Raw genomic sequence first — 27,078 nt, 5'->3', positions numbered from 1 at the left:
CTACCTGGGAATCCAGCTCACTGATTGCCTGTTTGAGCTATATTCCAGGAACTATATGCCTCTCCTTCGGAAAGTTGCAGCTGACTTACGTAATCGTTCCTACCAACCAAGAATCATAGAAACAGTTTATGTGCCAATCACTTCTACCAGAATGGCAGGCTCCTTGACCAGGCTGGTGTGACTTTCCAAATGTAAGATGCTCCTCTCCCATACTGGACGTACATTCAACTGTGACATTGGGGGTTATTTATGAAAGGCAAATCCACTTTGCATTACAAGTGCAAACTACAAGTGCAAAGTGCACTTGAAATTGCACTGAAAATGCACTGGGAGGTGCAGTCTCTGTAGATCCGAGGGGGACATGCAAGGAAATTAAAAAACAGCATTTTAGCTTGCACATGATTGGATAATAAAGCAGAGCTTCCCCTCATTTCAGATCTACCCCTCAGATTTACAGCGACTGCACTTCCAAGTGCACTTTCAGTGCAATTTCAAGTGCACTTTGCATGTCACCCCATATGTGAATGGGTAGCGGGTACATTGTTCCCCTACTCATTCACCAAAAAAAGTGTCAAAATGTAAAAAATTACAGTAGACAACTTGAGACAAGTCCTTTATTTAAAAAAAAAATAAAAAACTGTGCCATGATGTCCATTCATCTTCGATCACAGCATCCGTGGACCCGTTTAAAAAAAAAACAAAACAGAAAAACCTCAGCCTCCAAGGGAGTCTCCCGCTGAGTGAAGTCTCTTCGCAATGACAGCGGCTGTATAGCTGAGGGCGGGGCCCCCTGGTGATGTAAACAGGTGACCCTGCCCCCTTCTGACATTACGTGATGGTGAGCAGTATGAGCTTGTGCATTGTCCTGAAGAAACAGGACGCCCTTAGTGATCAAACCAGGCCATTTTTTCTGCAAATGTGTATGCACATCACTCAGAACATGACAGTAATATTTAATGATAGTGGCACCACGGGGTAGAAAATTCACATGAATAACGCCACATTTGTCCAAGAAAACACTTGCTATCACTTTACCTGCAGATGCAATTGTTCAAAATGTTTTTGGTGGTGGTGAATCTGAATGCTTCCACTGCTTTGGTGCTCGTTTGATTCCGAAGTGAAGTGATGTGCCCAGGTTTCATCACATGTAATGATGCAATCCAGAAAATCCTGGCCTTCCCTGGGAACATGGTCCTTCAACGCAGTGCAGACTTCCCTCTTCTGTGTAGGTCAAAAGCGGAAAGCTGTCTTGGTAACCAACGTGCGCTAGCTTTTCGAGAATGCAAATGTTCGTGCATGATTGTGTTCCCCTTTCCCATAGAAAGATTCATCTGATTCATTTCAGGACAGGTTATGCGTCGATTATCCAGGATCAGGTGTTCCAAACGCTGAATGCTCACATGAATCACTGCTGTGGACTGGGAACCACCACGGCCAGGATTGTCATTGACGAACGTACGGCCATCTTTACAATTCAAATATCTTACTGTGGCGGAGCATCTCATCACCGTTGTGTACTTCAAGCCTTCTGTAAACACCTGTCTTCGTTCACAAACTTCATCACCACAAGTTGTTTCATGCATGCACTAACAACTCTGGACTGGACCACGAAATGTGCGGGTCCTATCAGTGAAAGGACAAACTTGCCACTTACTATTGCATGTAGTACTGACACGCTAGTCCTGGTTTTATTTAAACACCCCTCATACATCACATGTCTCTTTCTCACAAGACCTACTTTAAGTAACTTGTGATACACATGGTGAACGCTGCTAAGCTTTGCATCCCCATGCATTGGGGTAAGACCCATGCACCATCAGTGTCAGAATGGTTCACTCACATACATAAAACACAATAGAAATGTTGATTAGTGTTGCAAATAATTCCTCCTCTAAATTCTCAAAAACCTGGACCTGCTGGCTTCATTTTCAAATGACTGATAGTTACAAGCATCAGCTTGGCTTACCCACCTAGTCCCTGACAATGCCTGGAGACTAGGGATGGGTGAACAGTAGGGAAGAGCCGAACACCCCCTTATTCGGTTTGCGGCAGAACATGTGAACAGACCAAAAATTTGTGCTAACACGCAAACCCCGTTAAAGTCTATGGGACTCGAACGTGAAAAATCAAAAGTGCTAATTTTAAAGGCTAATATGCAAGTTATTGTCATAAAAAGTGTTTGGGGACCCGGGTCCTGCCCCAGGGAACATGAATCAATGCAAAAATTTTTTTTAAAAAGGGACGTTTTTTCGGGAGCAGTGATTTTAATAATGCTTTACGTGAAACAATAAAAGTAAAATATTCCTTTAAATATCATGCCTGGGAGGTGTCTATGGTATGCCTGTAAAGTGGCACAGTTTTCCAGTGTTTAGAACAGTCCCTGCACAAAATGACATTTCTAAAGGAATAAAAGTCATTTAAAACTGCTTGCGGCTGTAATGTAATGTTGCCCCCCCAGCCCATTACCAGGCCCTTTGGGTCTGCTATGGATATTAAGGTGAACCCCGCACCCAAATTTAAAAAAAAAGACGTGGGGCCCCCAGGCCCTATATACTCTGAACAGCAGCAGTATACAGGCGGTCTCCGGGTTACAAACAAGATAGGGACTGTAGGTTTGTTCTTAAGTTGAATATGTTTGTAATTTGGAACAGGTACATTTTCTAAGTTTAGCTCCAGCCAAAAAATCTATTGTTAAGCTTTTTGGATAACATAGGGAAGGGTTATCATCACCCCTGTAACATTTGTTTTGCTGTCTGTGCCCCTGTTCAGAAGATTTCACCTCACTTTCTGTCCCAATGAGAATTGGATTTTGAAAATTTTGGGTTGTTGTAGAAACACGGATTGGTGATAAAGCATCAGAGACACCTTTTTCCCATATTAACTCTTACAGGAGAGAATTTTCCTTCCTAGGGATAGATTTCCTCTCACTTCCTGTTGTCTCCCTCCATTTGTAAGTAGGAGTCATTTGTAAGTCGGATGTTTGAAAATAGGAGACCGCCTGTATATACTATACGGCCTGCCCTATATGGAAAATTGGGCCTTAGGTGTTGGTGGTACCAGAACACTGTAAGCCCTCACAGTTACTCTTGGTGGGCGCTGGAACGGGCCCTGCTGTGGTGGTGGCACAACACTCTAAAGCCTTTTGTTGAGCGCAGGAACAGGTCCTGCTGTGAAATATTAAATCAAAAATTGTAATTACGCGCCCCTGTTAAACAGGTGCATAAAAATTGGGCCTTAGGCAGTGGTGGTGGTGGCACAACACTATAAAGCCTCCCAGATACTTTTGTTGAGTGCAGGAACAGGCCCTGCTGTGAAATATTAGATCAAAAATTGTAATTACGCTCCCCTGTTAAACAGGGGTATAAAAATTGGGCCTTAGGTGGTGGTGGTGGCACAACACTGTAAAGCCTCACCGATACTTTTGTTGAGCTCAGGAACAGGCCCTGCTGTGAAATATTGGATAAAAATTGTAATTATACACCCCTGTTAAACAGGGGCATACAAATTGGGCCTTAGGTGGTGGTGGTGGTGGTGGTGGCACAACACTGTAAAGCCTCACAGATACTTTTGTTGAGCGCAGGAACAGGCCCTGCTGTGAAATATTAGATCAAAATTTGTAGATACGCTCTCCTGTTAGACAGGGGCATAAAAATTGGGCCTTAGGTGGCGGTGGTGGTGGTGGCATAACACTGTAAAGCCTCACAGATACTTTTGTTGAGTGCAGGAAAGGGCCCTACTGTGAAATATTAGATCAAAAATTGTAATTACGCGCCTCTGTTAAACAGGGGCATAAAAACTGGGCCTTAGGCAGTGTTGGTGGTGCCCTGAACCGAAAATATTCCTAGAAGCTATCATCATTAAGATTGAGGAGGAATAGGATAGTCACTCAGCATAATAGGATAGTCACTTAGCATATGCAGTCTTCAAGGGATCCCACATCCATATAAAAATCAATCGGTTACATCAGCATCAGGTGCTTGATAGCCAGCTTATCCAAGACTGATTCATTTTTATGAATGTGAGCTGATCAACAGACTCTGTGGACAAGCGCACTCTGTGATCGGTTACAAAGCCTCTAGCAGCACTAAATGTGCTTCAGAAAGAACGCTGGATGCAAGGACAGGCCAGTCGCTCAATTGCATATTGAGCAAGCTCTGGCCAGTGGTCCATGCTCAAGACCCAGTAACCCAGTGGATGCTCTGTTGGAAAGGTCTCCAAGTCTGATCTTGCCCCTATATATTCCTGCACCATCTAATTCAGACGCTGGCGATGGTTACTGGAACCAATCAGACCTGGGCGCTGAGGACTGAAGAATTGTCTGAAGGCATCGGTCAGCCAGCCACCTTCTCCACCTCTCTTTCTGTGACTGCACAAAGCCTCAGCAACACGTTGTTGCCGAATCCTAGGGTCCTTTCGCAGGCTTTGCAGGATCAGGGAGGCCATGCAGTGTAGGTTTGCAGGGGCATTCGATCCTGAGTCCTCTGGGTCACTAAGGATCACATGATTCTCAACCACATCCTCCCAGCCACGTACAACTCCATGGGTTTCTGGGGACTAAAAACGATTCCTTGAAGACTGCTGCTGATGCTGAGTGTTATCCTCCACCACCATGCTGACCCAATCTTCCTCCTCCTCTTCTTCTTCCTGTGTGATCGGCGGGCCTGCAGGAATACTAGTATCTGGATAAAGGGGGCTTTGAGAGGTAAGGAAGTCCTCCTCTTCCTCCCGCTGTTCTGCCTCATGTGCCCTGTCCATTACAAAGCGTGTACTCCAACAGGAAGACAAGAGGGACAGTATCATTGATGCATGCACTGTCACTGCTCACCATCTTTATAGCCTCCTCAAATGGTGACAGGACAGTGCATGCATCCTTGATCAGTAGCCACTGGTGTGGCGAAAAAAAACCAAGAGCCTCTGACCCTGTCCTGCTGCCATACTCACACAAGTACTCATTGATGGCACTCTGCTGCGTGTGCAGCTGCTGCAGCATTGCCAATGTTGAGTTCCACCTGGTGGGCATGTCACAAATTAGGCGGTTCTTGGGCAGGTTGCATTCTCTTTGAATGTCAGCCAGCCGAGCACTGGCATTATATGACCGTGGAAATGACCACATACTTTCCTGGTCTGCCTCAGGAGATCCTGTAAGCCCAGGTAACTGCTCAAGAACTGCTGCACTTCCAAATTCAGGACGTGAGCCAAACAGGGAACATGGGTCAAGTGTCCCTGTCACAGGGCGGAGAGGAAGTTGGTGCCATTGTTGCATACAACCATTCCTGGCTGAAGGTGACGTGGCTTCAACCACCCCTGAGCCTGCCCCTGCAGAGCTGGCAGAATCTCTGCCCCAGTGTGGCTCCTGTCCCCTAAGGAGACCAACTCAAGCACTGCATGGCATCTTTCTGCGCCAGCCCCTTGAACGCCTATGGAGCTACGCTGGTTCAGAGGAGAAATCTGCAGAGGAAGAGGCCATAGAGGAAGAAGAAGAGGAGGGGTGGAGGAGAGAGCTGTGGCAGAATCACCACTAGCATTTTGGAGGCGTGGTGGCGGAACAAGCTCCAACAATACTGAACCCTGTCCTGCATCCTTCCCAGCTGCCAGCAGAGTTATCCAGTGCGCCGTGAAAGAAAGGTGACATCCCTGTCCATGCCTGCTGGACCATGAGTCAGCAGTAATATGCATCTTACTGCTGACTGCCCTGTCCAACGAGGCCAAGACATTGCCTTCCACATGTTGGTAGAGAGCCGGAATGGCCTTCCATGAAAAGAAATGGTGTTTGGGAACCTGCCACTGAGGTACCGCACATTCCACAAATTCATGGAAGGGGGCAGAGTCTACCAGCTGAAATGGCAGCAGTTGCAGTGCTAGCAATTTGGCCAAGCTAGCATTCAGACGATGAGCATGTGGATGGCTGGGACCAAATTTCATTTGACGGTTTAGCAACTGGAGTAGGAAATTTGCCTGCTAAAATCCGATGTTGGTGTACCATTAGAAGATTGGCCGCAAGTACTTGGGACACCTATTTCCTACTTGGGACACCTATTACCTTCATTCCTCTCAGTGCAGGTTTCTGAGAGGACTGGAGGTATAGTGGGCTTGGAGATCCCAACTGATGAGGAGCAAGGAGAGGTCTGCCTTGTTCTTTGATGTGGTTCTTTTAAGTGCTGTTGCCAACAGACTGCATGGGAGGTCATCAAATGTCTGGTCAAGCATGTGGCCAAGAGGCTGCTGTTTTGGCCACACTTGATACGCTTCAGACATATATTCCAAACAACAATGGTGCGATCTGCTGCACATGTGTCAAAAAAGGCCCACACCAAAGAACTTTTTAAAATATGTGGGAAGTCAGCAGCGTCCTGCACCTGCTTAGCTCTGTGGTGTGATGCAATAGGGTGGCTGCCCTTAAACCACCCCCTGGAGGGCATCCTGCCTCATTGGAGATGTGCCTCCTCCTCCTCTCTTCTATCAGGCACCCAAGTAGAGTCAGTGACCTCATCATCCCCTCCCTCCTCATTACTGGAGCAAACTTGGCAGTATGCTGTAACTGGGGGAACATGACTGCCAGTTTCTTGATCTTCTTGGGCACCCCCTATTTCTAGGCTCACGTTACTCCCTTCTTCAACCTGGGTATCATCATCGGAGCCTTCAAATTGCTGCGCATCCTCCTGCAGCATGTACCCGACACTGTGGTTGAATAGTTCGGGGGACTCCTCCGTGCATGATGGTGGGGCTAGGGAAGGAGTGACTGTTGACACGGAGCAGATGGAATAGGCCGCTTTCTACTGGGACTAAGGTATTGTACACACCTACCCTTATACCACATAAATGGCGCTTAAAATAGTCTCGTTTAACGTAAATGGCCTCAACCACCCGGCCAAAAGAGCCTCGGTTTGGAAGGAAGCAATAAAACTCCAGGCAGACGTCTTATGTCTCCAGGAGACACACTTTGTAACTGGCAACACCCCATACTTTCAACACAAGAAATTTCCCCATATGTTCTTTGCTTCAGCTCCCTCAAAACAAAAATGGTTCCTTATCGCCATCAGGGACTCTGTGGCCTTCAACCTATTAGAAACGTATGTAGATCCAGCCAGAAGATATCTTATACTCTTGGGAGAACTTAATAACAAACCCTATACCATTGCTAATCTATATGCTCCGAACTCCCACCAACTCCGTTTCCTTAGGAGACTCTACCGAAAAATCTCTACTATCCAAAAAGGATCTCTGGTTATTTGTGGAGACCACAACATATCACCTGACTACTCTTTGGATACTACCTCCAAGGCCAAATGACCTCCTCTTTCACTTCAACCCTTGCTACACTCAGAAAACATATACGACATATGGCGATGCCAACATGCAAACGAAAAGGACTATTCCTTTCATTCCGCTAGGCATAATTCATATTCCAGAATAGATTTGATTATGGTAGATAAAATATTACTACAAGCTGTGTCCTCCTCCACCATACATGACATAACATGGTCTGACCATGCTCCTGTGTCTATCACTGTGGTGGAGGGGCACACTCCAAGTCCAGCGTATATCTGGAGAGCTAACCCACATATCTTTCAAATACCACAGCATGTTCGGAATATAAATAAGAATTTATCTGAATTTTTTTATGTAAATACCAATTCTGTATCTGAGCGGCGGTGCTGTGGTGCGCTCATAAAGCCTTTGTTAGGGGGTTGATGCTTCAGATATGTGCAAGGGAGAAGAGGCAGAGGACACAAAAGCTGAACTTACTAATTAATGATATCAAAACCCTGGAGACATTGAATAAACAAAACCCCAACCCTCATAATGCCCAAAACTATCCCAACTTCGTTCTGATCTCAGACTACTTCTAATTGAAAGATATGACAAACATATACAATATCTTAAATTGTCCCACTACTCCTCAGGCAATCGTGCAGGCAAATTTCTAGCCCAGAGGCTTAAAACAGCCAGGACCAAATCTAAAATCCCTTTTCTGGTACACCATATCGGTAAACACAAAATATACAACCCTAAAGAAATAGCAAACTCGTTTGCTTAATACTACTCAACACTATATAACTTGAAAAAAGACTCTGATACACCACAGCCCACAGAGGAGAGCATCCAGGCTTTCCTGTCACAAATCAATCTTCCTTCTCTCTCCCAAACACAACTTGAGGCCCTTAATGCCCCTGCCAAATGGGTATTATAAGACGTTCCAATCCACACTAACTCCAACCTTACAGGCGGTGTACTCTGCTGCGGTGTCCTCTGCCTCGTTTCCCCCAGAAATGCTTAAAGCATATGTGGTAACTATCCCAAAACCCGGTAAAGAGCCCACCTCTCCGGCCAACTTCAGACCAATATCACTACTCAACACCGATGTAAAGCTTTATGCAAAAATATTAGCCCACAGATTACTTCCCATCCTCCCTTCCCTTATAAAACCCGACCAATCTGGTTTCACGGCGGGAAGACAAATGTCCGATGCTACAAGAAGAGTCATTAATATTATGCAATATGCTCGATCCTGTCAGACGCCTTCTCTGCTCCTCTCTTTGGATGCGGAGAAGGCTTTCGACAGGATACATTGGGGCTACATGAGCCATACACTACAAAAATTTGGATTTTCTGGCCCCATCCTATCTGCTGTACTGGCCTTGTACTCTTCCCCCTGCGCACAAGTTTTCACTTCTAATTTACTATCTGATACCTTTACCATATCAAATGGGACTAGGCAGGGCTGCCCTCTTTCTCCCTCAATCTTCAATCTACTTATTGAACCCCTTGCAGAAAGAATTAGAACACACCCGGAAATCTCAGGCTTCTCCATACAAGGACAATCACATAACATAAACTTGTTTGCGGACGATATAATTTTATTCCTCTCCTCACCCAACATATCATTAAGACACGCACACAACACCCTAAATGAGTTTAGCAGAATCTCATATTACAAAGTTAATTTTACAAAATCACCCATACTGGATTTAGGAATAACTCCCTCCTTAAAATCCCAACTACATGCATCCTTTCCCTTTTCTTTACATGGAGCAAAACGAGTATTACCTACCTAGGCCTCACACTGACCAAAAATCCACATAACCTAGCGGAAGCCAACTACTCATCCTTAATTACTAAACTCACCAAAGAAACGAACAGACTGGCCAATATAGAACTAACTTGGACAGGTCGTCTTGCCTCATTTAAAATGTTGATTCTACCCCAAATACTTTACATATTTCGAACGTTAGTGGTCCCAATACACAACGTGTCATTAAGACACGCACACAACACCCTAAATGAGTTTAGCAGAATCTCATATTACAAAGTTAATTTTACGAAATCACTCATACTGGATTTAGGAATAACTCCCTCCTTAAAATCCCAACTACATGCATCCTTTCCCTATACATGGAGAAAAACGAGTATTACCTACCTAGGCCTCACACTGACCAAAAATCCACATAACCTAGCAGAAGCCAACTACTCATCCTTAATTACTAAACTCACCAAAGAAACGAACAGACTGGCCAATATAGAACTAACTTGGACAGGTCGTCTTGCCTCATTTAAAATGTTGATTCTACCCCAAATACTTTACATATTTCGAACGTTAGCGGTCCCAATACACAACACACATATCAGAGCCTTAAACGCCTTACTTACTAGATATATTTGGCAATCTAAAAGACCAAGATGCTCTAAAGCCCTTCTGGTCAAACACAGAATGGCTGTGGTTCGACCCGGCACCTGATAACTTGTGGTGCGGTATCGAACGAACTCTAACTCCTTCCAATAATCTAAAATGTTTTCTACTTTTAGACATCTGGAAACCTCATCCTCTCCACAATCTTCAACTCACTATCCAAGCATCACTATTAGTGTGGAGAGACCTATACAAGGTCCCAACTCCGCTATCCCAACTACAGGACGTTCCTATACCCATAACAATCCTTTCTCATGCCATCCCAAATCTCAATATTGGAGATTGGCACGACAGAGGCATTAAACTAATCACTGACTTATACTCCAATAACTCCCTTATCCCCTTCACTTCACTTCGGAACCAATACAACCTTTGTTCTGCCGACCAATATAAATATAATCAAATAGCTCACCTTCTGCGCTCTATCAAATCACATATATCTGCCTAGGGAAGCGTGGAAATATCTCACCACGAAACCCACCCCACCAAAAGGTATCTCTCTGTTCTATAATATTTTCCAGTATAAACTAGATTTTATTAAATCCCAGCCTTTCCAGAAATGGGAAACAGATCTAGACGTGCACATTACAAATTTGCAGTGGCAATACGCATTTCGATCACTTTATAAAGCTTCTAGATGTGTTAACCACTGGGAACTCTCCCAGAAAATTGCACTCTGCTGGTACCTTACACCTTATAGGATTTCAAAGTTTGGGAATCATAGCTCTCCACTATGCTGGAGAAATTGTGGCTCCATAGGCAACCTACTACATATGTTCTGGTCCTATAAGCACTTAACTAGTTTTTGGAACTCTGTCTTCTGGTCTATTTCAAGCATCACCGGAATTCTGACCCATCCCAAACCAAGCTTAGCAATCTTAAACGTGGGTATTGAAACCTTCCCTCCTGAATTTAGAACTGTGATCACCCACATTTTTCTAGCAGCTAGAACACTAATAGCCAAACATTGGAAGGTAGGCAGAGCTCCAAATGTATCGGAAGCTCTCACAAACACTCAGACCCATTACGTGTATGAATCCTTGATAGCTATTAAGAATGGTCAGAAAGAAAAGTTTGATAAAAATTGGAAAATCTGGACAACATGGTTTAAAGGTAACTGATATTGGAAAATGTTAAATAAACCATTTTACTCCAACTACATTCACAGTGTTCGCATGGTGGTCGGACCGTAGATAAACTTCCCCCCCCTCCTTACTCCCTACCCCCCACCTTCTTATTCTTTTAAGTTATTTCTTTATATATTTTATATTTTTCTAGTTATACATCTTATCCATATATGGATATCGAAGTTAATAAACCCTTGCGGGACCACTGCTTTTTATAGCACTTTTGAGGTTAAAAATTGTCGAAACAAGAATTCTGTATTAATCTTTAATGTAATATTGTAAAGCGCAATGGTGTAATGCTGTATTTCATGTATAACATGCAAAACTCAATAAAAACCATTAAAAAAAAAAAAAAACATGGTAACATTTAATTCTTTGTGTGTTATTACTTTAAGCAGACTGTGATTGTCTATTGTTGTGACTTAGATGAAGATCAGATCACATTTTATGACCAATTTGTGCAGAAATCCATATCATTCCAAAGGGTTCACATACTTTTTATTCCAACTGTATATATATATACAAGACTATCTGTTAATATAAATTAAATACACTGTAGCTAACCGAATCACCTGCCTGCCTGAAGTATATTAGAAACAGTACACCAGGAACGGACTGCAGTCAGATCTAGCTAAACTGGATACAGGGGATATAGATATATACAAGACTATCTGTATATAAATATAAATATATATATATATATATATATATATATATATATATATATATATATATATATATATATTAAATACACTGCAGCTAACTGAATAATCTGCCTGCCTGCTCAATCTAAGTGAGACTCTCTCTCCTTCCACGCCAGCAACACACAACATGAAGCCAATGTGCAGGCGGCCTTATATAGTTTGGAGCGTGGACTTAGTCCCCCTGAGCCATGATTGGCGAAAGGCACCCTGCCTTCAGCCAATTATCCAATTATGGCTCTCTTAGCTGAGGGCACTGTGATTGGCCAAAGCATGCAGGTCATGGTGCATGTTCTGGCTGATCGTGGCTGTAATGAATTGTCGGGTCTCGGCATTATAGTTAAAACTCACTGAAAAATACAGTATGGGTTCCCTCCCCCAGTCCATTACCAGGCCCTTTGAGTCTGGTATGAATATTAAGGGGAACCCTGAACCAAACATTTTTAAATTGTGTGGGGGTCCCCCCAAAATCCATACCAGGCCCTTCAGGTCTAGTATGGATATTAAGGGGAACCCTACGCCAAATTAAAAAAAATGGCGAAGGGGTCACCCAAAATCCATACCAGACCCTTATCCAAGCACGCAACCTGGCAGGCCGCAGGAAAAGAGGGGAGAGAGAGAGCGGCCCCCTCCCCTCCTGAACCATACCAGGCCACATGTCCTCAACATGGGGAGGGTGCTTTGGAGTAGCCCCCAAAAGCACCTTGTTCCCATGTTGATGGGGACAAGGGCCTCATCCCCACAACCCTTGCATGGTGGTTGTGGGGGGTCTGCGGGCAGGGGGCTTATCAGAATCTGGAAGCCCCCTTTAACAAGGAGAACCCCAGATCCCGGCCTCCCCTCCTATGTGAATTGGTAACGGGTACATTGTACCCCTACCATTTCACAAAAAAAGTTTAAAAAAGACCAGAGACACTTTGGGACAAATCCTTTATTAAAAAATAAAAAAACAAAAATGTCCCGCGATGTAGATCCATCTCACACCACCCGACAAACCGAGTGATGCTTCTTCTCGATGACAGCTGTTATATAGCAGGGGGCAGGGCCACTCGGTGACGTAAATGGCGACCCCACCTTCCTCTGACGTCACGTGGCATTATAGGGGGTGGGGTCACCTGCTTGTGTCACCAGGTGGCGCCACCCTCAGCTATATAACAGCTGTCACTGAGAAGAAGCGCCACTCAGCAGGAGCCTCCCATGGAGGCGGACCTGTTGCATTCTTTTTTCTTTTTTCGGTCCTTTGGGTGGCGTGAGATGAATCTACATCGTGGAACATTTTTATTTTTTAATAAAGGACTTGTCCCAAAGTGTCTCCTGTCTTTTTTACTATTTTTGACACTTTTTTTGTGAAATGGAAGGGGTAAAATGTACCCGTTACCAATTCACATAGGGGGGAGGCTGGGATCTGGGGGTCCCCTTGTTAAAGAGGCTTCCAGATTCCGATAAGCCCCCCACCGCAGACCCCCACAACTACCTAGCAAGGGCTGTGGGGATGAGGCCCTTGTCTCCATCAGACAAGATGCTTTGGCGGGCAACTCCAAAGCACCCTCCCCATGTTGAGGGCATGTGACCTGGTATGGTTCAGGAGGGGGGCCCTCTGTCTTGACCCCCCTCTTTTCCTGCAGCCTTCCAGGTTGAAATTTTGGTGCAGGGTTCCCCTTAAAATCCATACCAGACCTGAAGGTCCTGGTATGGATTTTGGGGGGACTCCCATGCAATTTTTTTTTAATTTTTGGTTAAGGGTTCCCCTTAATATTCATACCAGACCCAAGGGGTCTAGTAATGGACTGGGGGGGAACCCATGCCGTTTTTTCAATGAGTTTTATCTATATTGCCTAGACCCGACAATTCATTACAGCTGCGATCAGTTTTAAATGACTTTTTTTCCTTTAGAAATGTCATTTTGCTATGGTACTTTTCTAAACATGGGAAAACTGAGCCACTTTACAGACATACTATAGACACCCCCAGGCCCTATATTTAAAGGAATATTTCATTTTTATTGTTTCACTTTAAGCATTATTAAAATCACTGTTCCCGAAAAAATGGTCATTTTTAAAACTTATTTTGCATTGATACATGTCCCCTGGAGCAGGTCCCAGATCCCCAAACACTTTTTATGACAATAACTTGTATATAAGCCTTTAAAATTAGCACTTTTGAGCACTGATTTTTCATGTTCGTGTCCTATAGACTTTGACAGTGTTTGTATGTTTGTCCAAATTTTTTGTCTGTTCACAAGTTCTGGTGCAAACCGAAACGGGGGGGGGGGTGCTCGGCTCATCCTTACTGGAGACCCTCGTTTTTGCTTAGCCCCTTCACTCATTAGGTTCCTCTTCTCTGTAGTAGGCCGCCATCAGACTTGAAGAGCCAAAACACCGTTGCCACTGTAGTCTCTTGCTGGGAGGGCCTAGGGGGGCACATATGATCCCCCCTACTACCTTTTCCACCTTTTGATTCTGGAAGCTTATCCGGTTACATGCCAGGTTTCGGCAGCAATCAAGGTGGACCCCTCTGTGACGGGAGGGCCCATGGAACTCAGAATCCCTTGGAAAGTAGGGATGTCCTTGTTTCAGCTCCCCGTACACCTCTTATGTCTAAGTCACCCTGTGCTATCCTGGCACAGGGTGAGTGAGAAAATATATCTTGGACTACTTAAAATGGGACAGTAATACTTGTCCACAATATCTTCCAGGATGTATGTAGAGACTAATATTGGTTTGTTTGATTCTGAACTCAACCTGTTAATTGAGTGAGCTGATCACATTAGCCTCCAGGACTGGCTAGGAGACGAACTGTTGATGACTAGGCTGAGGAGGGCGGAGATTGTTGTTTGTATTGTTAATTGTAATTAGCTCCTGCTATTGTGTTTATACTACTGTGTGAAGCTCGGTGCCCACAAGTCTGTGTCCTACAGGTCATGTCTCTGAGTCATCTGGTCTGGGTAAATGATTGATTTAGTAAATTAGCTCATGTTAATTAGGTTAGCTTCGAGTCATCCTGCTGTATAAATTTGTGTGAGATCTCAAATAAAGAGTTAGTCCTGATGTACTCCAAGACTGGTGTTGTCTAGTTCTTGGGGGTTCCTATAGCCAGATCCATTGGACTCGTGTTCCAGAACTTAGGAAGCGGTATACTGACGGAAGCACTCAAGCGGAGTGTGGGACGTTCCGTGACATTGGTGGCAAGCAGCGGGAAGCTTCCAGCAGTCTGGGAAATCTAAACCTCCACCTGGATCCAAGATCAGGATAGCAGACTTCAGTCACCCCAGCGGAGATATGGAACTGGCATCAGAGTTCCCGGGGCTGCTGCTGATCATCCTTTCAACATACACCAGGACTGTGTCTGAGGATGAATACCTGGAGCTTAGGCAGCAAATTCGGGTGGAGCTCTGGCTTGGAGCCCTCCAGCTCGCTGGTATAAAACAGGGCAAGTGCTTTCCAACCCAAGAGCAACAGGCCAGTGACCAACGGGCATTGCGGATGGCATTCCTGGAAAGGCGGCCCCAGGAGCAATGGGTGACTGAGTTGGACAGGCTGGTCCTGCAGGAGATAGAGCTGGACAATCATTATCGGGCTCTGCAATGGCACGCAGAGGAGGGATATTTAGGGGAGACAACAGAATGCTCTCCGGAGGGATATGACTTTGGAGGCCCTGGATTGCTGTGGGAGAGCCTTACAGATCATTTTATGTTTGGCGATGAAGGGGAGCCTGACCTTGAGGACCTGCGAGAATATAGAGAGGCTATGCTCGGTCTTGCAGGGGTCTCAGAGCTCAAACCTGATCTGGACCATTTGCTAAGGAAGGAACAGCATCTGGAAAGGGCATACAGGAAACTGCTAGAACACGTTCAGCAGCATGCCAGAGAATCGGTAGTGGAAAATCTGAAGATTGCCGTCCCCAAACCTGAAGTGCTGACCACAGGGCAGAGCTCTGCTAACCTCTGTCCAGCACTGATAACATCTTCTGGGTTCCATGGACAGGAGATGGTGAACCTCTATCCCTAGACACCAGTTATAGAGATAGGGGATTTAATAGACTTTTCTGCTGAGGGAGAACAACCTGATGAGCCTCCAGCAGAAGAGCTGGTATTAGGGCCAAACTTCACTGTGCTCTGCCCAGCACCAACAGCAGTATCTGTGGAGTTACAACAAACTTCTCCAGCTGAAGATCTGGTAACTGAACAGAGGGTCCAAGAACTCTGCCCCACACTTTTAGCAATTCCAGAGACTGGGGATTTAATAGACATTTCTGTAGAGGAGTAACCACCTAGCAAACCCCCAGCAGAAGTACTGGCAACCGGACAGAGGGTCCAAGACCTCTGCCCCACACCTGTGGCAGTTTTGGAGGCCCAGGGTGAGAAGGTGGCAATCACTTCCCAGCAGCAGATACAGGGGGAGAAGGGAGAGGAGGTGTGTGTTGTCTCTCCCCAACAGTTGGCCAGGGGGGAGGAAGCGGCCTTCCCTCCCCATCAAAGATCAGTACACCTGGGAGACAGTACCATAGACATGCCATCCAAGCAACCAGATGAGGGAATGGAAAAGGAAGCAGCCAGCTCACCTCCCCAATGGCAGCTACACAGTTTGGGAGTGGAGGAAGCCAGCCTCCTGCCCCAACGGTTAGCTGGAGCGGAGGATGCGGAGTCCCCAGCAGAAGGGCTGGCAACAGGGCCGAGGACTGCTGGACTCTGCCCTCAACTAACAGAGGATGGATTTCCTGTGAAGGTGGATGGGACTTCAGTCTCCACCTGTATACCCCAGGGATGCTGGGCAGTTGGCCCAGATCCCCAACAGCATGACAGAGTGAGCCCAGTCACCCTGTCTTCTCTCCAGTGGCAGAAAGGACTTCAGGGAGAAGGGCCAGTCCAGGCCTCTCCCCAGCGGCAGATATGTTCTCTGAGAGAGGCAGAGGTTGGCTGGGTGAGTAATGCTTTGTTTGGAACAATTTATTTGGGGTACTGTGTGGGTACAGGCATTAGAGGACTGGAACTACTTACTAACTTCGGAGTCAACCCATCTGTGGTCTCCTTCTGTGTCAGTCTTCTGCCGAAAGGGGAGAGATGTGACAGGAGGGCCCGTGGAACTCAGAATCCCTTGGAAAGTATTGTATTGTTAATTGTAATTAGCTCCTGCTATTGTGTTTATACTACTGCGTGAAGCTCAGTGCCCACAAGTCTGGTCCTACAGGTCATGGCTCTGAGTCATCTGGTCTGGGTAAATGATTGATTTAGTAAATTAGCTCATGTTAATTAGGTTAGCTTTGAGTCATCCTGCTGTATAAATTTGTGTGAGATCTCAAATAAAGAGTTAGTCCTGATGTACTCCAAGACTGGTGTTGTCTAGTTCTTGGGGGTTCCTATAGCCAGATCCATTGGACTTCTGTTCCAGAACTTAGGAAACTGTATACTGACAGAAGCACTCAAGCGAAGTGTGGGACGTTCCGTGACACCCCCTCTACCCTGTCTTCCCTCACACCCTCCGATCCTTTCCCCCACCTCCCCCTTTTTTTTTCTCTCTACTTTCCTCCTTTCACTAGACCTCAACTCCTGGGACCCTCAGCTGATTGGTGAGCAGCTAATCAGTTAATTTTAGTTGTTATACAATGAATATAACTTCCAGGGCCTACCTCCCTCCCTGTGTCCTCTAATGCACTTTCCTATTCTCCAGTAGATCATTGCATCAGCTACCTTTACTCCTACTCCTTGAAGGGGAAGTGAGACTTTGATTCATTGTTTGGTTTACATTCTCTTATTATTCTAATTAGCGAATGTTTCTCTGCTCTCCGCACTGGGACATTCAATTGTAGATCTCAGAACTTAATATGTTGGATCTGTGTTCTTAGGTGAACATGGTTCCACTCTCTGTTTAACAACTTTTTTCAATAAAATGTTTTTGGAACAAAAAAAAGAAAAAGAAAATGAATGCAATTACAATATATTGTGACAGCAGGCAGGTAAAAACACCTGGTTGCATCCAGGATGGAAAATATGTATGCCCTAGATTCAGGCTTTATGCTGACTTATACCACTAGGGGGAGTGCTGGGAGTCCTGCAGGGGAAGAGTTAATGAGCCCAGCTGAAGTAAGTGGGCTCATTAAGACCTATAGAAAACACCCCAGCAGGCTTAGGGAGATGCTCCATCCTGGAACCAGTTCTGTGATTGTGTAGACTGGGGAGTGTGGTATCTGAGCTTTGCGGTGAGTTAACGCCTGTGTGGCAAAACTTCTCAAAGAGAGATAGGGTCTGGGGCAGCACAAGGCTGCACCCAGTTGTTAGTTAGGGAATCTACGTGTGTAGTAAGCGGTCAAGCTGACCAGGATTTCTTTTCATGTTTCTTTTTGTTTTTCTGTTATTTTTTCAATGCATCTAGTCTGAATAAACCGCACCTTTGTTTTTGTTTCACCTACCAAGCTGTCTGCTGTGCCTGTTTTTGTGTGGTGAACCCATCCAGGGGGTCACACACACCCGCTGCCGAGCTAACCCCTCACAGTTGGTGGAGAATGCGGGCAGTTTTTTTTTTTTTTTAAGGCCAGCATGGAGGAGATACTGAGACAGCTGGCTCTAGCAAATGCAAATCAGCAGCGGACAAATGCAACTTTGCAGCAGAGTCTGGAAGCTCAGCAGAAAGCTCAACTGCAGAGTCTGGACGCTCAGCAACAAGCCCAGCAGCAATCTGAGGCCCGCTTCATAGAGCTGTTACAAAAGCAAGAGCAGAGACTCCAACAACAAATCGAGACATTAATGCAGCAACGGCCGCAGACCAGTGAGGCAAGTGGTTCCACTAATACTGCATCCTTTGGTGTGAGCCGTTTACTGACAAAAATGACTGGAGAGGATGATCCGGAGGTGTTTTTGACCACATTTGAAAGGACTGCTGAAAGGGAAAAGTGGCCTAAGGAGCAGTGGGCTGGACTTGTGGCCCCTCTGTTAACAGGGGAATCGCAGAAAGCCTATTATGACCTAGAGCCGGACCAAGCAAAAGACTATGTGGTGCTAAAAACAGAAATATTGGCACGGCTGGGTGTCACCCTGGCCGTCCGGGCTCAGCGTGTACATAACTGGACTTTCCGGCTTGGAAAACCCCCCAGGTCTCAAATGTATGATCTCATTCACCTGAGCAGGAGGTGGCTGCAGCCAGAGACTTTGACCGCACCAAACATTGTGGAACGTGTTGTTATGGATCGTTTTCTGAGAGCTCTTCCTACTTCCATCCAAAAGTGGGTAAGCCATGGAGACCCAGAAACTGCAGATAAGCTTGTGGATCTGGTTGAGAGGTACTTGGCTACAGAGAACCTGACCACCTCTTCCAGGGACTCACGGACTTTCCACCCTAAGACCAGACCATCCCCAGTGGCGGGTAAGATGACTCCAAGGGGTGAGGGTGGAGAGAGTGAGAAGGTGGGGGTTCAACCTAATGTCTGGCGGGAGCAGCCCGGGAAGCCCAGGCCGCAAGAGGCAGCAAAAAAGATTATTTGCTACCGCTGCCGGCAAGAGGGACATATTTCAGCTAATTGCCCAGTTGTGGATGAACCTATGCAATGTGACTTTATAAGGGACAGACGTCAGTCGATGTTTGCGACAGTCGCTTGTACTGCCATTCGGGGACCTGAGAAACATTTATGTAAAATGTGTATTAATGGTAGAAATGTGGATGTGTTGCTGGATTCAGGTAGCCTGGTGACATTGATAAAGGCTGAATTAGTTACTACAGTGGTCTCTGGGAATAACAAGGTGGCTGTTATTTGTGTGCATGGGGACACCCGAGAGTATCCTGTAACTTCAGTGTTTTTTGAGACCCACAAAGGTAACCTCTCTCATCAGGTGGGGTTAGTGTCTCACTTACCACATGATGCCATTGTGGGAAGGGATTTTCCAATGTTCTGGGAACTCTGGGATTGTCCTGAGCCCCCCACTGGTGCCCCTATAGACCAGAAAGATGATGACCAGAATTCCTCTGAGAGTGGTGAGGACTCTCCAGAATTTCCCTTGTCGGTATTGGCAGGGGAAACTCGAGAAAATGGGGAGGAGCCAACATCCTCAGATGAAAACATGCCGTCTGTGGAATTTTCAGATCTTGAGGTTCACAGGGAAAATTTTGCCACAGAACAGTTAAAAGACCCCACCCTAATAAAGGCACGGGAGAATGTGGTGAAAATAGATGGCGAGTTAGTGAACCCAGAAAAAACTTGCACTTACCCGTACTTCACTGTGGAAAGGGACCTACTGTATCGAGTGGCTCAAAGGGCAGAAGAAACCGTTGAGCAACTTGTGGTGCCCAAACCTTACAGGAAGTTGGTGTTGGAATTGGCCCATGGGCACATTCTTGGAGGTCATCTGGGGACAGAGAAAACCAGAGAGAGAGTATTGCAGAGATTCTATTGGCCTGGGGTCATGAAGGAAACAGAAAATTATTGTTCCTCCTGCCCTGTGTGTCAGAAATCGGCACCTATGCCACATTTCCGTAACCCGCTGGTACCTCTTCCTATCATTGAGATCCCCTTTGAGAGGATCGCAATGGATTTGGTAGGTCCGATAATGAAGTCCGCTAGGGGGCATCAGTACATTTTGGTTATAATGGACTATGCCACCCGTTATCCGGAAGCGATTCCTCTTCGAAATACCTCGGCCAAAACCATAGCCAAAGAACTATCACTTGTTTTTAGCCGTGTGGGTATTTGTAAGGAACTGCTTACGGACCAAGGTACACCTTTTATGTCCCGAGTTATGAAAGAACTATGCAAGTTGTTCAAAGTGACACAATTACGTACGTCTGTGTATCACCCCCAAACAGATGGGTTGGTTGAAAGATTCAACAAAACCCTAAAACAAATGTTAAAGAAGGTGGTGGATAGAGATGGAAAGAATTGGGACTGTCTAATACCCTATTTGATGTTTGCCATTAGGGAGGTACCCCAATCCTCTACGGGTTTCTCACCCTTCGAGTTACTCTATGGGAGACACCCAAGAGGACTGCTGGATATCGCCAAGGAAACTTGGGAAAATGAGAGTTCTCCCCACAGGAGTGTGATTGAGCATGTCGCCCTGATGCAAGATAGAATTGCACAGGTAATGCCAATCGTAAAGGAACATTTGGCCCAATCGCAGTTAGCACAGCAGAGAGTGTACAACCGTGGGGCCAAGACCCGTACTTTTTCCCCAGGGGATAAGGTATTGGTGCTAGTCCCTACGGTTGAAAGCAAATTCATGGCCAAATGGCAAGGTCCATACGAAGTTCTCGAAAAAGTGAGTGAGGTGAACTATAGGGTTAGACAGCCAGGAAGGCGAAAGCCGGAACAGGTATATCACGTCAATCTGCTGAAAGCCTGGAGGGATAGGGAATCCCTAGTCGCAGAGACTTTGTCACCGGTCCAGTCTGATTGCTTTGTTCCTGAGGTTGGAATCGCAGTCTCCTTATCGAAACCCCAAAAACAGGAGGTTAAAGAGTTTGTACTTCGCAACAAAGAGATTTTCTCTGAGCTACCGGGAGAAACCTCTGGCGTAGAGCATGATATTATTACCCCGCCAGGAGAAAGGGTAAAACTAAAACCTTATAGAATACCAGAAGCCCGACGGGAGGCAATACGTGGGGAGGTTCAAAGGATGCTGGAATTGGGTGTGATAGAGGAGTCCCAGAGTGACTGGTCCAGTCCTATCGTACTAGTGCCCAAACCAGATGGGAGCTGGCGGTTTTGTAACGATTTTCGACAATTGAATAAAGTTACAAAATTTGACACCTACCCCATGCCGCGTATAGATGAGTTGATCGACCGGCTGGGAACAGCCCGATACATGACAACTCTCGATCTCACCAAAGGGTATTGGCAAATTCCCCTGGCCGAGTCGGCCAAGGAGAAAACGGCGTTTGTAACCCCAGATGGGGCGTTCCAATACAAGAGAATGCCGTTTGGGTTACAGAATGCACCTGCAACATTCCAGCGGAAAATGGACAAAATTCTGAGGCCCCATCAGAAGTATGCTGCAGCTTACCTGGATGATGTGATTATCCATAGCACAGATTGGGTCTCACATCTGCCAAAAGTGCAAGCAGTCTTAGACTCCATACGGGAAGCTGGGTTTACAGCCAATCCAAAGAAGTGCACCATTGGACAGGAGGAGGCCAAATATCTGGGGTACACTATTGGGAGGGGAGTGATAAAGCCTCAAGTCAATAAAGTTGAGGCCATACAGAGTTGGCCACGTCCCAACAGCAAGAAACAGGTACGAGCCTTTCTGGGAATCGCTGGCTATTATCGGCGATTCATCCCCCATTTTGCTTCTCAGGCTGTGCCCCTCACCAACCTGACAAAAGGGAAAGAGTCTGTCATGGTCAAATGGTCCCCAGAGGCTGAAGCAGCATTCCAGTCATTAAAAACCGCCTTATGTAGCCAGCCAGTGTTGTACTCCCCAGACTTCTCTAAGGACTTTGTTGTACAAACTGATGCATCAGACGTTGGGTTGGGAGCAGTGTTGTCCCAGGTCTGGAACGGGGAAGAGCACCCAGTCATTTACCTCAGCAGGAAATTGAAGTCCCATGAGGTAAATTACGCCACCATTGAGAAGGAGTGTTTAGCGGTGAAGTGGGCTCTAGATTCCCTTCGGTACTATCTATTAGGTAGGCACTTTGACCTGGTAACTGATCACGCTCCTTTAAAGTGGATGGCTCAAAACAAGGAGACCAATAGAAGGATAAATAGGTGGTTCCTGGCCCTACAGGAATTCAACTTTACAGTAAAGCATCGCCCTGGCGTTAAAATGGGGAATGTGGATGCTTTGTCTCGAGTACATGCGTGCCTGACTGCGTGTGTTCCAACCCCAAGGTTGAAACAAGAGGGGGGGGTATGTGACAGCAGGCAGGTAAAAACACCTGGTTGCATCCAGGATGGAAAATATGTATGCCCTAGATTCAGGCTTTATGCTGACTTATACCACTAGGGGGAGTGCTGGGAGTCCTGCAGGGGAAGAGTTAATGAGCCCAGCTGAAGTAAGTGGGCTCATTAAGACCTATAGAAAACACCCCAGCAGGCTTAGGGAGATGCTCCATCCTGGAACCAGTTCTGTGATTGTGTAGACTGGGGAGTGTGGTATCTGAGCTTTGCGGTGAGTTAACGCCTGTGTGGCAAAACTTCTCAAAGAGAGATAGGGTCTGGGGCAGCACAAGGCTGCACCCAGTTGTTAGTTAGGGAATCTACGTGTGTAGTAAGCGGTCAAGCTGACCAGGATTTCTTTTCATGTTTCTTTTTGTTTTTCTGTTATTTTTTCAATGCATCTAGTCTGAATAAACCGCACCTTTGTTTTTGTTTCACCTACCAAGCTGTCTGCTGTGCCTGTTTTTGTGTGGTGAACCCATCCAGGGGGTCACACACACCCGCTGCCGAGCTAACCCCTCACAATATATATAAATATATATATATATATATATATATATATATATATATATATATATATATATATATATTATTATTATTATTATTATACAGTATTTATATAGCGCCAACAGTTTACGTAGCGCTTTACAACTTGAGGGTAGACAGTACAAATACAATACAATTTGATACAGTAGGAATCAGAGGGCCCTGCTCCTTAGAGCTTACAATCTAAGATATATATATATATATTTGGGCTTTTTATTGCTTTAGGTATAATGGTCCCTATTTGTTCAGGAGATAAGTCATTCAGCAATATTCCAGTGATAAAGAATTATCTGAGAACCACTATAACCAATGAAAGACAAAACATATACATGGCCGCAAATGAGGGGAATAGAGGAATCCTCCATTAGGACATTGCATTCTGACAGCAAATTCTACCAGGAAATTCTAGAGAACTTTATGCTTCCCTCTGCTGACCAGCTTCATGGAGATGAGCTAAAGGCCGCTATCAAAGCAACCTGGGCTTCCATAACACTTCAGCAGTGCCACAGGCAAATCACCTCCATGCCACTCCACATTGATGCAGTAATTCGTGCAAAAGGAGCCCCGACCAAGTATTGAGTACATACTATAGTGTACAATAGTGTACATAAACATACTTTTCAGTAAGCCAACATTTCTGTATTAAAAATCTTTTTTTTGTTGGTCTTATGTAATAATTCTAATTTTCTGATATACTGAAGTTTGGGTTTTCACTAGCTGTAAGCCATAATCTTCAAAATAAAAAACAATAAATGCTTGAACTATATCACTCTGTGTGTAACACATCTATATCAAATATATGAGTTTCACTTTTTGAAAGTTACTGAAATAAACTTTTTGATGATTTTCTAATTTTATGAGATGCACCTGTATATAATGAATGCTAAATCATGAAGGCTATAATTCCCATAAGAATATTGTGGTCATAATGCATCATAATATCCTGAAAGTAGCAGCTATAATAACCAATAACATCTCTAATAGCAGTGAATATACTACTCAGCAAAATGCTTATATCAGAGAATGAACACACCAGGATATGAAGCTTTCTTTTATTGTCATGGTAAACAGTACAATGACATAGCTAAAAGAAAAATCACTATTCATGGAACACAATAATACATTTGTAAATTGTAAGTCTCTATTGTAAGTCAATGGTTAATATAGTGATCTTGTACCATGAAGCTAGTGATCTTGTATTTGTATATGTTTTGGAATTTTCCAATAGACAAGTCTAGCAAGAACCCAACATTTCCCATTTAAAAAAGCCTGGCAAACAGGAAATGGTGATGCCCCAAAGTACATGTATGTAGGTGTTAAAACCCCTGTCAGTAGCTTATTGCAGTCTGTGTTCCCACTGATAAGATTCACCCCTCTATTTTTCATGGTAACTATTGTCATCAAAGCAGACAATGATGGAAAATACATTATTTTACAGTTGTTACCAGAACAGGAAGAAAGGAGAAATCTTTAATAGGGAAACTTGTTCCAGTGACAACTGTCTAAGAGGGGATTTTCCATTTCTTTCCTTTCATTCATTTCTTTTTGCTCCCTGTCATGTCTCTGGTACAGGAAGTGAAGGGAAATCTCCCTAAAAGGAAACAGACAGCAAAAAAAACCTGATGGAAGTTTTAACCATATCTTATTATATCCATCTACTTGGTTAGAGAAACACTTTATGCTTCAGTTTATGAAAGAATAATAAAAGCTATTAATAATAAATTATACCTTTCTCACCAAACCAAATACAACATGGAACAGATAAATCGAGAATAGAAACAATAATACTAAGTAAAGAGCTATAATTATATTTTAACATATGATGGCTTGAAATTAATTATTACCTAAAAATGCCGATGGGGACACAGTTCCATTGCTCCTGGAGACCATTACGCTAATTCCTGTTTCCACAAAGGGCACTGAAAAGTCAATAATCTCAGATCGCTCTTCATTTATTGTAAGCGAACCAATGGCCATATCAGCACGCTGGTAAAAAACCTATTGGGATACAAAACAGAATTCAAATGAAAAAGGGGTCAATTCAGAATGTAGATAAGTCTCACCAAAAGCTTTTACTCAATAATATGGATTCAAATACCCTGCATTCTTCTAGTTCAATGAAAATGAAAATAACCAAACTATTATGATAATTTAAAGCAGCTAACATGTGGCTTATTTAACAATGCTAAAAACAAATACCAAGCACAGTAACCCGCTCCAACCAATTACAGATCATATTTAATTGGTGTGACTATAGTAAACTGAAATCTGAAATCTGGTTGTTTTGGGTTACTGCTTTTTGCATATTTTTATTGCTGTTTGGGATTCCTTATTAAGTAAGCATGTTAAATGTTTAATCCTGTAATACTGTACATTGTTTCATAGATGACATGTTTGTTTTATATATCTGGGTAGATAATATAAAAGTGGAAAAATTGACTGGTGTAGAGTCAACCCGTCCGGACTTTGCTTTTTAAAAATATAATAGATACATTTTAGTTTGAATCTGATTATCAAGAACAACAATTCTGGTTTTCATTTACTCAATTTTATATATTATTTCTTATACTGGTCTCACAAAAGGTAATTTTCAAGCCATTGGTTAATTATGTAGTCTGCTATAGGTGACATTTCATTTTTGACAACTGTTATTAAATAAGTTTTGGTTTACAACAGAGAAAGAAGGTACACAGTGGGGTTGATTTACTAAAACTGGAGAGTGCAAAATCTGGTGCAGTTGTGCATAGTAGCCAACCAGCTTCTTACCTCTGCTTGATTAATTAAGCTTTGACGAAAACAAAACAGAAAGCTGATTGGTAGAGCTTCACCAGTTTTTGCACTCTCCAGTTTTAGTAAATCAACCCCAGTGAATACCAAGTAAAAGAGATTGCATATAGACAGAGTAGATTTTTGTTACAAGACATAGGCTCTATGAGGCAGTCACATGGCCAGAACTTCAAAGCCAAGCACAGTTGTCAACATGGACTGAATGATCAGAGATGGACGTGAGCTCTCTAACTGGCCCAGCAGCTAGAGAGGAGCAGGAGGGGGCCAGGATTGTGACATACCTCACCACGGCGAGGTCAGACAGAAGTGGGGACAGGTACCCGCCCCCCCACCCCACATTTGGCACCGGAGGGGGGGAGGAGATAGATTAGCACTTTTGAGTGGAACTCTGCTTTAAACATTATTTTTTTTTAACATACTGTCACCAGTCAGTATCCCTGATCCCCACCACACCAGTAACAGTGGAGGACAGTGGTTATTTTCTATGGGGGGGTGGCAAACAGTAACATCACCACCCCTCCCCTGCCCGTCAGCTGGCCGGCGGGTCTGGTGCACTGACTCACCCCATATAATCAATGCTTTGGGTTCTCTTTCAGCGGTGGTGACGGCTCTTCCTCAGTTTCCTCCCTCCTGGCTCTGGTTTCCATTTCCTCCCTCCTTCCCCTGCTCTCCGTGGGCAGCCTATCAGGAGTCTTCTCTTTTTGGCCAATCAGAAAATGGGTCTCAGACCTGCTTTTGATTGGCCGGATTGAGAATCAGTTACAACAACGAATATTCATTCGCTGTTGTAACACCTGGGTGGCTCATAGCGCAATGCTCTGCTCCATCAGTTCACCGTTTTTGAAGCCCATTAGAGCCTATGGCTTTAATCAGATGCTTCAAAAATACACCCCATGGGGTGGTAGTGGCAGCCGTGGATAGATTTATGCTATGCATGAATCTATCTATTATTCATATAGGGGTGGCTAGAGAGAGGGGGCAGTGCCCGGGCACCCCTAATGGACGGGCCGCCACTGACCAGTTATATGATGATGCTATACTGCATTGGTGACAGTTTGTAAAAAAAAATGTGACAAAAAAAAATTATTTAATTTCCTAACATTCCAACTTCAAAAAACTCGCCATGCCTCTTACTAAATGCTTTAGCCTGTCTACTTTTAAAAAGGGGTAATATGGGGGAATTTGTACTGTCCTGGCATTTTAGGGGCCTCGAAAAATTAGGCTATCAGTACATTGGGACTGATCAATTTTCACATATATATACCATAGTTTGTAGATGCTATAACTTTAAAAGAGAAGTTTGGGAATTTGTATTTTTAAGAATAATACCTACCTAGGTGGGTGCTGCATCTGTCCCCCGCCGGCT

General features: G+C 44.6%; 1 protein-coding gene across 2 annotated transcripts in view; it reads right to left on the bottom strand.

Moving 5' to 3' along the window:
- Positions 1–27,078, bottom strand: part of GRIN2D (glutamate ionotropic receptor NMDA type subunit 2D) — a 1,662,686-nt gene that overhangs the window by 542,014 nt on the left and 1,093,594 nt on the right. For both annotated transcript variants that reach the window (XM_073602755.1, XM_073602756.1), the window contains exon 9: positions 24,770–24,923. In XM_073602755.1, coding sequence (XP_073458856.1) covers positions 24,770–24,923 — 154 coding nt within the window. The remainder of the gene's footprint in view (positions 1–24,769; positions 24,924–27,078) is intronic.

Source organism: Aquarana catesbeiana, linkage group LG10 (assembly GCF_042186555.1).
Source record: "Aquarana catesbeiana isolate 2022-GZ linkage group LG10, ASM4218655v1, whole genome shotgun sequence".
NCBI classification, from domain to species: Eukaryota; Metazoa; Chordata; class Amphibia; order Anura; family Ranidae; genus Aquarana; species Aquarana catesbeiana.
Note: the sequence above shows the minus strand (reverse complement) of the source record. Positions and strands in the feature narration are given on the sequence as shown.